General features: G+C 45.0%; 1 protein-coding gene across 3 annotated transcripts in view; it reads left to right on the forward strand.

Annotated features, from left to right (window-relative positions):
- The window catches only part of LOC124777371 (hemocyte protein-glutamine gamma-glutamyltransferase-like), a 165,266-nt gene that overhangs the window by 19,802 nt on the left and 132,765 nt on the right, over nucleotides 1–12,699 (forward strand). For 2 of the 3 annotated variants that reach the window (XM_047252755.1, XM_047252756.1), the window contains one exon: nucleotides 7,626–7,824. In XM_047252755.1, the coding sequence (XP_047108711.1) occupies nucleotides 7,647–7,824 (178 nt within the window). In that variant the 5' untranslated portion in view covers nucleotides 7,626–7,646. Of the gene's footprint in view, nucleotides 1–7,620; nucleotides 7,825–12,699 lie in introns of all 3 variants that reach the window. The other variant, XM_047252754.1, reaches the window with a different exon arrangement.

The raw sequence follows: 12,699 nt of genomic DNA on the forward strand, positions 1-12,699 counted from the left end.
CTATGCGCGTCCGTACGAGCCCTAACCTCTCTAATCGTGTCTTCATGGTCCTTACGTGAAACATATGTTTGCGGCAGTAGAATCGTTCTGCAGTCAGCCTCAAATGTCGGTTCTCTAAATTTTCTCATTAGTGCTGCTCGAAAAGAACATGTCCTTCCACCCAGTGATTTCCGTTTGAGTTCCTGAAGCATCTCCATGATACTTGCGTGTTGTTCGAAACCACCCGTAACAAATCTAGCAGCCCGCCTCTGAGTTGCTTCTATGTCTTCATTTAATCCGGCGTGGTTCGGATCCCAAACGCTCGAACAGTAGTCAGCAATGGGTCGCACGAGTGTCCTACATGAGGTCTCCTTTAGAGATTCACCTCACTTTCCTAAAATTCTCCCAATAAACCGAAATCGACCTTTCGCCTTCCCTATTGCAATCCTAACATAGTCATTCCATTTCATAGCGCTTTGCAGCGTTACGGTCTGATATTTGATCCAGGTGACTATGTGAAGCAGCATACTACCAATGCTATGCTATAACATTATGCGTTTGTTTTTCCTACTCATCTCCATTAACTTACATTTTTCTCCATTTAGAGCTAGCTGCCATTCATCACATCAACTAGAAATTTTGTCTGAGTCACCTTTTAACCTCCTACAGTTACTCAAGACGACACCTTCCTATACTCCACAGCATCATCAACAGCCTGCTGCTTACCCTATCCGTCACATGAAAAGATCGTTTATGTTTATAAAGAATATGAGCAGTCCTATCACAGTTCTTGGAGCGCTCCTGACAACACTCTTTTCTCTGACGACATTCGGCGTCCAGGACAATGTGCTTGGTTCTATTATTTAAAAAGTAATAGCTGCAACCCAGCAATTGTTCGGATTACTCACGAATCCGTTGAGCGATTAGTGCTGTCCTTGCGTGATGCCTCGCATCTGGGATCATCCACAGTAATTTAGGAAGTGCGCGTAGTGTCGGAACTCACGATGAGGTCGTCATAGTGCATAAACTACTACAGTTGCATCAGCAAGCGAGAGGACACCAGCTAATTTGAGTATTGGCGTCCCTATTAGCAACTGTGCTGGCTGCGATGCCGGAGGCGCAGTGCGTGGCGTGCTGCATACGTGTGGCGCGAGGCGTGAGGCGGAAGCGCGCTGCACCTCGCTACTCGCCGCTTGCGCAAGTCGCGGTGACGTCACCGCTGCGCCTGCAGCCGCTCCATCGGCCGTCCGTCCCCCAGGCACGTGGTGCTGTGATAGACGCTGCCTCGCCCAGACCGCTAGCACGCTCCGGCGCGCCCGCGCCCGCCTGCATTTCGTAACGGCGGGTGCCTTCCCGACGCTCTGTCACAGCTGGGCGGGGTGCGGGAAATTGCACCCGTCCGTTCCAATGTCATAATGCTCACACGCTGATTGACTTAATACATCGTCATTTATACTACATAGACCACTTTTAGACGCACAGAGAAAGGTAAATATTCAGCAACGGGAAGTGTTACACTATGAAGCTCCAGTACAATGTTTATCAAACTTTGTTGTGGTTTTTAACGCTAACGGGTATTAAATGATTAAACTTCCATCTGGAACTGGCGTCCGTCTTCAACATCAATATGAAGCGTGACTCTTATAGGCATTAATAAACTCTTTCATTCATTGAGTCACGGAAAAAAACAACCTCCGAGTGTTATTTTGAAGAATTTCTTGTCTTGCCTGAATCAAACTTAATATGATTTACTAACAGGTCGTCTACGAACACGCTAGCGTCGATCTGACCGACACAAACAGAAAGGATACTCATCACTGACACCATAGAGTGCCACTCATTTTCCCAGTCGATTTCAACTGTACGTCGTATACAATGCGGTGACAAAAGTCATGGGATATCTTCTAATATCGTGTCAGATCTCCTTTAGTCCGGCGTAGTGCAGCAAATCGACGTGGCATGGAATCTACAAGTCTTTGGAAGTCTCCTGCAGAAATTTTGAGCTCCTCTGTCTCTATAGCCGTCCATAATTGTGAAAGTGTTTCCGGTTCAGGATTTTGTGCACGAATTGACCTCTCGATTATGTCCCATAAATTGTCGATGGGTGACCAAATCATTCGCTCCAACCCTCCAGAATGTTCTTCAGATCAATCACGAGCAATAGTGACCCATTGACATGGTGAATTGTCATCCATAAAAATTCCATCGTTGCTTGGGAATATCAAGTCCATTCCATGTATGGGTGTTAATGGTCTCTGAGTAGCCGAACGTAACCACTTTCAATCAGTGAGCCATGTAAACACAGCCCACACCATTATGGAGCCACCACCATCTTGCACAGTGCCTTGTCGACAACTTGAGTCCATGGGTTCGTGGGGTCTGCACTACACTCGAACCCTATCATCAGCTCTTACCAACTGAAATTGGAACTCTCGCCTAGGCTCCATATTGATTTTGGGGGTTATTTCATGCTTGTCTGTTAGTACTGACAGCTCTATGCAAAGGCCGCTGCTCTCGGTCGTTAAGTGAAGGCCTTTGGCCACTTCGTTGTCTGTAATGAGAGACAATACCTGAAATCTGATATTCTTGGCACACTCTTGACACTGTGGATCTCGGAATATTGAATTACCTAACGATTTCCGAAATGGAATGTCCCATGCGTCTAGCTCCAACTACCATTCCGCGTTCAAAGTCTGTTAATTCCCGTTGTGCGGCCATAATCACGCCGGAAACGTTTTCACATGAATCACCTGAGTACAAACGACAGCTTCGACAGTCCACTGTCCTTTTATACCTTGTCTACATGATGCCACCACCATCCCATGACTTTTATCACTTCAGTGTAAGTCTCTCTAGTCTGTGGTGTGATGTCAGCAGTGACGGCGCGGGACAACTCGAGATGTCAGCCTGACTTCCAGTAAGGTGTAACCGACGATTCGTAGTGAAACACTGCCTCTAACCTCTGCCCGGATTTCAGCTGTCGTAATCCACCTATCCGTCGGAACCTATCAAATATTTGTACAGTATTCTCGTTGTTCCTTCCTTCTGGAAGAACCCATGTCTACCACTGTTGTCGTGAGCCCATCCTGTAACCGCTACTTTTGCAGTCATTGATCCACAACCAATTTGTTGTGCGATATGCTGTGCTCCCATGGCTCTCATGCTCAATGTCTGAAAGATGGCTATGAGCTACACGTGTATTTTCGTGACTTCGCGGCGTAATAATTGATCCATTAATTTCATTGAGTGCAGCGGCATACACTTCGTTTCTTGTAATATTTCGGTCGTAAGCCTTTCGTCTACCTGGAGAGTGAGCCAAAAGTCTGAAGCTACAACACTTGCTACATCCTAAGGCGCACATAAGGGATCAGGAAGATCACTTAGACTTAAATCCGTGGCTTCCTGCCGTACGTGGGAAGCCCGTCGTCAAAAATAGTTCGGATCTCAACGAAGCTCAAAGTGAAAGTGTTTTTTCATCCTCTACCAGCACGACTGTTGCATTCTGTTAAAGATGACCTCATGCTCTGCAAGCCTGAGGTTTACAAGCCTTTGTGTACTGGGAAGACGACTCGTAGAGCCTACAGAAACATGCAGGGAATAACGTAAGTAAATCTGGCTCTTCTCTATTTTTGCATCATCTGTCTTCTGACTGGTTTGATGCTGTCCGCAACGAATTCCTCTCCTGCGCTAACCTCTTCACCTAAGAGGAGCAATTTTACCGAACATCCTCTGTTACCTGTTAGCTGTATTCAAATTCCGGCCGTTCCCTACAATTTTTATCCTCTGCATGTACCTCTAGCACCATAGATCCCTGATGTCTTAACACACGTCCTATCACCTGTCTTGTCAGTATTCTCCATATTTTCGTTTCTACTGTTGTACATCTCTAAAGCTTCTATTTACTTCTAGTCCCGCTTTTCCACATCCCCGATTCACTACAATACAATGCTCGCCTCCAAACGCACATTCTCAGAAATTTCTTCCTCAAATTAAGGTCTTTGTTTGATACCAGTAAAATTATCTTGGCTAGGAATGCCCTCTTTGCCCGTTCTAGTCTGCTTTTTATGTCCTTGCTTCGTCCTTTATGAGCTACAAAGTGTTTTGCATCCAAGGTAGCAGAATTCCTTCACTTCGCCTACTTCGTGATCACCGGTTTTCATGTTAGGCCTCTCGCTATTCTCATTTCTGCTGCTTCTCATTACTTTTGTCTTTTTTCGTCTCTTGCGACTCAATAAATCGGCTGTGGCAGCGCAGAGCTTCGACGCAGGTCACCCTATGTGCACAACATTGTCTAAATACTCGAATCATCTTTGTGGGAGGGGGTGAAAGACGCAGCTGAAATTTATGTAAGAAAATGAAATACCTACAGCCGTATTTATGATGTCATTTACTGTATAGCTCCCAGTTTCGGTGCTTCAGTGCACCATCTTCAGGCCTGTATGCATCAACGGTAATGATAGCATCATCAACTTATCACCCATGCAATACAAAGACAGATTAAAAACAGAATAAAAATCAAGGACAAGACTCTACAAGCCATATATATAGGCGACAGACAAATTAATTATATATATATATATATATATATATATATATATATATATATATATATGTATATATATTTGTGGGCCGTCTAACTATGCGAAAGTTGTAGGATGATTAAGGGATTTCGAAATCAAAGTCAGGACTAAATATGATAAATTTTTTTGCTCCACTAAATGAACAGAATTCGCATAAAAATTGACAGAGCAAAGTTATGTTAAAATTCAATTGCAGCTAATGAAATTGACGGTAACAGTACGTGCGTTGCTAAATTATATAGAAGACTGAGTGGAGAAAACGCAACAAGATTTCCAGATGTGGGCAGCCCGCAAAGTCAAAGTTAACGAGCTAAATAGAAATAAAAATTTTTAGCCAGTTAGGTAACACAAGTTACGAGCAGAAAGAAGTAAGTTGCGAGCTGCTCCGAATATGGATCGCACTACCGGAACTGTAACAGCTACATGTCCCCAAAGTCATCTATCGTGTCCTTGAATCTTAGTTCAAAACACACAACAGCCTAACTTTCAAAGCAACTTCACGTGGACGGGGTGACTCATTGGTCTTGCCAATTTGACGAACAAGACCATAGCTTATTTCATGTAAGAATAGGGGAACAAAGCAGATACTTACCACTCTAGGCATGCAAAATGCACTTTAACTCACAATAGGTAGTGGCATGTAGCAGTGTCCCATCGGCTGTTCATTCGCTTTGTGCCAAGCATGGTGGTGATGGCGACTCTTTCGATTCGATACATCAAACTTTGGGAGCAAATGCGATCGAATTTGTTGCACTGGCCGGGCGGTCTTAGCGGTCTGTCCTTAGAGAAAGGGAAAAATGTCGTCCTCAGTTATTCTCCGGGGCCAGCATTGGTGGTTTGTCAGTGCTTGCCTTTAGCGAAGGCAGATGCAGCCTCTCGCCAACGAAAGCACAGAACGGTCTGCTGCTCCAGTTCTGCGAAAACTACTCGGCTCCCCGGGCATGCTGACCCCTGTTACTGTGACTGACTGACCGCAAGTTGGCCACAAGTAGAAATTTGAGACCATCCCAGTAGCGCACCTTTCCAGCAATAAAATACGCTACCCTTTCCTCCCATGGAAACCTGCCCAGTTCCTTCAAGAAAATAACCAAGAAAAGTGTCAGAAAATTAAAAAGGATCAAATAGGGACGTGTGACAGTCATGTCACAAATGTTTTGAGCTAAGAGTATGCGTACCTTACGGACACGCTTTTTATTGAGTTGGTGCATAAGTTCGCAGAGTTTTTACGTAAGTTTAATAAACACAACAATACACGTAACAGAGACTTTAATCATCGATAGTATATTCTCCTTCAGTATTTACAACAGTCTGCCACAGCTTTTCGCGATCAGCTGCTTTTCAGGGGAAGAGATTGTTGAGCCCTGTTGGGAACGCATTTTCATCTAGAAAGGAAGTTTCTTGAAGGTTGTTCGACAGAGAACGGAAAAGCTGATAATCTGAGGGCCAAGATCAGGTGAATAAGGTGGGTGAGGAATGACTTCCCAAACCAACTCCCGTATAGCGTTTTTTGCGAGTTTACTAGAATGCAGGCGGGCGTTATTGTGGAATACCATCATTTCAGTCAGTCTTCCTGGTCGATGTACTTGGATTGCGTCTGCAAAACATCTCAGTTGTTGACAATAAACGTTAGCAGTTATGGTTACACTTCGGGGAAGCAATTTTTAGTACACATACCGTCGCTCTTCCACCAGATGCATGACACTACCTTTTGTGGGTGCCGCGGGTCTTTGTATTCCATTCTTTTCCTTACGTTAGTAGAAAGACACCATTTGTCGCCACCAGCAGCGATACTGGGTAGGACTGGTCGGTGTTGTTAATAAGCCAGTTCATGATGAACAAGCAGAGCTGCACGAGTGACGGCCCGCTTATTGTTGTGATTTTCAAAATGGCTCTGAGCACTATGGGACTCAACTGCTGTGGTCATAAGTCCCCTAGAACTACTCAAACCTAACTAACCTAAGGACAGCACACAACACCCAGCCATCACGAGGCAGAGAAAATCCCTGACCCCGCCGGGAATCGAACCCGGGAACCCGGGCGTGGGAAGCAAGAACGCTTCCGCACGACCACGAGATGCGGGCTGTTGTGATTTTGGCTTAGAGCATGCGGTACCCATACACTCGATTTATGAACGTTCCCCACTGCATACAAATGTCCCACGATGGTGGGGTGATCAAAGATTATGACAATTAGCAGTTCTCGAGCACAATGACGTAGATCATTATGGACTAATGTGTCTAAACGATCTTCATAAAACCCCGAAGGTCTTCCTGAACACTGAGAGTCACTAACATCAAAACGATCCTTCTTAAAACGAGAAAATAATTTTCTTGCTGTGTCCTGTCCAAAGGCATTATCCTCATACACGGCGCACATGTTTCTGGCTGCCTTCGCTGCTGTCAGCCCTCTGCTGAACTCAAACATAAGAATGTGTCTGAAACGTTCCGATTCTTCCACTTGGCAATTAATTTTCTAGCGTCCACAGCTCCACTCACTATCTCCAAATGACTAAATAACAATATGTAAATTCAAACAGCAACCGTGACCTATAAATAAGAAATGACTATCGATAAATAAGCGCCGGCCGCTGTGGTCGAGTGGTTCTAGGTGCTTCACTCTGGAACCGCGCTGCTGCTATGGTCGCAGGTTCGAATCCTGTCTGGGGCATGGATGTGTATGATGTCCTTGGGTTAGTTAGGTTTAAGTAGTTCTAAGTTCTAGGTGGCTGATGACCTCAGATGTTAAGTGCCATAGTGATGAGAGTCATTTGAACCATAAATAAACCCATAGCAATCGGAATACCAAAATGGAAAACCGAACGCTACGAACTTTGTCATTATTATTTCATTTTTGTGCAAACGTGATGATGGCCACTAACGACGGAAACCATCAAAGTCATTACATCGTAATTGCTACTGTAGTAAATAGTAGCAAATTTTTTGGTTAATACTTACCCGACTTCTGTTTGTACCTCATCTCGTAAGTGGATATGATAATTTAAAGTATCACAGACGATGTTGTATCGAAGTTGTTGTGTAGCGATGAGGCGGTGTGATTGCAGAGCAGAGGTGCGAGGCCGTCGTGAGGATGCCGTCGGTGTCGATATCTGGAGGCGTGGGCGGGCGGGCGCCGGCCGCGGCGCTGCTGGATGACAGCGAGCGCGCCTTCGAGCGCGGCCTGGTCACCAGGTTCTCCGCCGAGTACGAGCAGCGACGCCGCCAGGAGGCCGCCGCCGCCACAGAGGCCGACGCCGCTGTCGCCGACGGTGAGTGCCCGCAGCAGCAACCAGTAACCTGCCTTTCATTACAGCTGGCGGGCCGCACGAGCTCCGCGCCAGACTGCGACCGGCGTGGCTTGGACACACAGGTCCGCATTCATAGTAACAAGCAGGGTCTAGAGACAAGCGTGGCATTGATTGTGTGCTGAAGGAAGGCCAGAATGGAGATACAAAACGCTGGATCGTTTACTAAACGACTCGGCTTGAAAAGTACGAGGGTCACTCCAAAAGAAATGCACACTATTTTTTTTAATCCATCCTTTATTCTACATGTTTGAAAGTTTTACAGTGTGTAGATACATCCTTTAGGAACAATATTTTCATTTCTCCACATAATTTCCATCCCTCTCAACTGCTTACGCCATCTTGGAACCAGCGCCTGTATACCCGCACGGTAAAATTCTGGACCAACCTGTTGGAGCCACTGTTTGGCAGCGTGCTCAAGGGAGTCATCATCTTCAAACCTTGTTCCATGAAGAGAGTCTTTCAGTTTCCCAAAGAGATGATAGTCACATGGAGCCAGGTCAGGAGTGTAAGGCGGGTGTTTCAGTGTGTCCATCCGAGTTTTGTGATCACTTCCATGGTTTTTTGACTGACATGTGGCCGTGCATTGTCTTGCAACAGCAAAACATCCTGATTTTGCCGATGTGGTCGAACACGACTCAGTCGAGCTTGAAATTTCTTCAGTGTCGTCACATATGCATCAGAATTTATGGTGGTTCCACTTGACATGATGTCCACAAGCAACAGTCCTTCGAAATCGAAAAACACCGTAGCCATAACTTTTCCAGCAGAAGGCGTGGTTTTGAATTTTGTTTTCTTGGGTGAATTTGCATGATGCCACTCCATTGATTGCCTCTTCGTCTCGGATGAAAAATGATAGAGCCATGTTTCATCACCTATCACAATTCTTCCAAGAAATTCATCTCCACCATTCTCGTACTGTTCCAAAAGTTCGCTGCATACCGTTTTTCTTGTTTCTTTGTGAGCCACTGTCAACGTCCTGGGAACCCACCTGGCACAAACCTTTTTAACGCCAACACTTTCAGTATTCTGCAAACACTTCCTTCCCCTATCCCAACGTAGCGTGACAATCCGTGCACTGTGATACGTCTGTCAGCAGTCACCAATTCGTTAACTCTCTGCACATTGTCTGGAGTGTGTGCAGTACGAGGTCTGCCGCTGCGAGGACAATCCTCAGTATTGCCGTGCCCGCTTTATCACGTAACCTGCTTGCCCACCGACTAACTGTACTGCAATCGACAGCAGAATCTCCATACACCTTTTTCAACCTCTTGTGGATGTTTCCGACTGTCTCGTTTTCACAGCACAGGAATTCTATGACAGCACGTTGCTTCTGACGAACCTCAAGTGTAGCAGCCATCTTGAAGACATGCTGTGACGGCACCACTCACAGGAACAGGTTGAACTAAGTTTGAAAACAAGCGGGAAGGATGCATCTAAACACTGTAAAACTTTCACACATGCAGCATGAAGACTGTATTTTTACAAAAATAGTTGGCATTTCTTTTGGAGTGACCCTCGCAGGCAGCGATGAGCGGAAGTTGCCAGGCAAAAGAAAGGTCATTCCCTAAAAGGAATCAAAATTTTGTCGAAACGCTAACAATAAAAACACATGGTGTCAGACACCAAACACGTTCACAACAGAATGTATAATCCGTAAACCAGGAGCTGACCACATTCACCAGTACTGAACGGGTACTCTGCCCGACTCTCGGCTAAGTTCCCGCAGTAAATGGCCCTACTGTAATATAAAAAAAGAATTTATTAAAACCTTGGCATGACAGTTTTACACAAATTATACAGGGTGGACACCCATTTGAACTCCTAAGCCCCAGAAATACCTAAAAAGTAATAAAACATTAATAAACTTTTATAAAAACCCCTTAACTAATACCATCTACAAGATGATGAAGCCATGGGAAACACCCAGTAAAAATAATGACATTACTGTTTTGATATTAGAAAAACACAAGGTAAAGTATATCAATTTCATAAACTCGAAAACACCCAGCAAAATTAATGAAATAACAATTTGAACTTTAAGGAAAACACAAGATAAGGTTAGTCAGTTTTGTCAAGCACCAAAACACAGAACAGCTGTCAATTAGTCCGAGCTTATAACTAGAAACAGAGCTTAACAGGGTAAAAGTAAAGAACAGGGCCAGTGGCGTACTTAACCGTTTCGTTCAGGAAAGTTGTCGGTGCTCCCCATCAGGTATCATGGGAACAAAAGACGATGTGTCACCTGTTTGTGGTAAACATCCATTGAGAGAGCAGCAGGAAGACTGCTTGGTTCGAGGTAATACATAATAATAAAGTTACTGTAGAGCTGTGAAATCGCTTCAATCATTTGTAATAACCCTGTAGTATTCTTGCGCAGATCGACTGTGTAGCAACACAGAGAGGAGAAATATTTCATTGCTTTCTCAAATAGATCATGGTTGCGACACTGTCCTCGGTTTGCAGATGCTACCACAGTGTAAACACCTGCGACTCACACAAGGAGCTGTTAAATTTATAATCCTCGTTTACAGCAGTTCTTCACCCTTATTATTTGAGATATTTTCACAATACTTTGCACACACATTCAAAAACTCAAAAAGTTTTTTTAGGCATTCACAAATGTTCGATATGTGCCCCTTTAGTGATTCGGCAGACATCAAGCCGATAATCAAGTTCCTCCCACACTCGGCGCAGCATGTCCCCATCAATGAGTTCGAAAGCATCGTTGATGTGAGTTCGCAGTTCTGGCACGTTTCTTGGTAGAGGAGGTTTAAACACTGAATCTTTCACATAACCCCACAGAAAAAAATCGCATGGGGTTAAGTCGGGAGAGCGTGGAGGCCATGACATGAATTGCTGATCATGACCTCCACCACGACCGATCCATCGGTTTTCCAATCTCCTGTTTAAGAAATGCCGAACATCATGATGGAAGTGCGGTGGAGCACCATCCTGCTGAAAGATGAAGTCGGCGCTGTCGGTCTCCAGTTGTGGCATGAGCCAATTTTCCAGCATGTCCAGATACACGTGTCCTGTAACTTTTTTTTCGCAGAAGAAAAAGGGGCCGTAAATTTTAAACCGTGAGATTGCACAAAACACGTTAACTTTTGGTGAATTGCGAATTTGCTGCACGAATGCGTGAGGATTCTCTACCGCCCAGATTCGCACATTGTGTCTGTTCACTTTACCATTAAGAAAAAATGTTGCTTCATCACTGAAAACAAGTTTCGCACTGAACGCATCCTCTTCCATGAGCTGTTGCAACTGCGCCGAAATTTCAAAGCGTTTGACTTTGTTATCGGATGTCAGGGCTTGTAGCAATTGTAAACGGTAAGGCTTCTGCTTTAGCCTTTTCCGTAAGATTTTCCAAACCGTCGGCTGTGGTACGTTTAGCTCCCTGCTTGCTTTATTCGTCGACTTCCGCGGGCTACGAGTGGAACTTGCCCGCACGCGTTCAGCCGTTTCTTCGCTCACTGCAGGCCGACCCGTTGATTTCCCCTTACAGAGGCATCCAGAAGCTTTAAACTGCGCATACCAACGCCGAATGGAGTTAGCAGTTGGTGGATCTTTGTTGATCTTCGTCCTGAAGTGTCGTTGCACTGTTATGACTGACTGATGTGAGTGCATTTCAAGCACGACATACGCTTTCTCGGCTCCTGTAGCCATTTTGTCTCACTGCGCTCTCGAGCGCTTTGGCGGCAGAAACCTGAAGTGCGGCTTCAGCCGAACAAAACTTTATGAGTTTTTCTACGTATCTGTAGTGTGTCGTGACCATATGTCAATGAATGGAGCTACAGTGAATTTATGAAATCGCTTCAATCATTTGCAATAGCCCTGTAAGGAAATGGATCAATGTTTTTTGATTAAACCATCGGAGAAGTTAGGTGGATCAATGCTTTTTAATCAAATCTTGGGAGAAGATACGTGCATCAATGTTTATTAATATACTGATCGTGTGATTCTGTTATTAATAAAAACTGATCCAGAGACCTTCTCCCATGACTGAATCAAAAAATATTGACCACTTACTCAAAGTGGCGGCGTTTGCTACGCTTCAGACGATTCCGGCCCACACAAACCTTTGACTCTTTAAGAGTCTTTTCACCAACACATTTGGAACATTTTCTTGTCTGTGCAATTAAATCATGAGACTTGCGTCAACGGACGACTTCTCCATGCAGAACTAAATCACTTAACTTAGTCCACTTTATAGCTCCTCACTGCCATTATCACAAAATATTTCTCTCTAAACTCACTAATACACCGAGAAACAGCAAACAAGACAATGGTTTCCATTTCGGCTCTAGAAATACGTTTTCTCTGTGCTTGCCTCTCACAGGTTACGTCAAAGAATCATGCCACTGGCTACGCCAAACTGATGCGTTACCAGCCTACGAGCAGTAGATAAGCACCGTCGTGACTGTCGCTGGCCGTGATCTAGACATAAGCCGCTTGGCAGCCCAAAAAAAATGGACCAGAATGGGTGTGAACAGGCACAGTTTGGAGCAAGCAAAAACATCGGAAGCAAACGTTCAGAAACCCGCTCACCGATTATAAATCTCTTAGTAAAGTAGCTGACATATGAGATGTATTCACAGCAGTAATTTGCTCAGTTCATCCAACTTTTGCCTGTCACTAGCCGGTGCTGCCGGAGTACCACATGTTTTCACAGAACCGAGTCCCTCCAGCACGTCCGCTTCCTCTTGCGAGTCTGCACAGCCATGGCGCGTGGCCCTCCGCAGGCGCTCCCTTGCACATCCGCTCCAATCCGAACGCCAAAATAGAATGAGTTTCAGCCTGCTCGGTGAGCCTTATAAAAGCCTTACAGACGGACAC

The sequence above is a fragment of the Schistocerca piceifrons genome, chromosome 2 (genome assembly GCF_021461385.2).
Source record: "Schistocerca piceifrons isolate TAMUIC-IGC-003096 chromosome 2, iqSchPice1.1, whole genome shotgun sequence".
NCBI lineage: Eukaryota > Metazoa > Arthropoda > Insecta > Orthoptera > Acrididae > Schistocerca > Schistocerca piceifrons.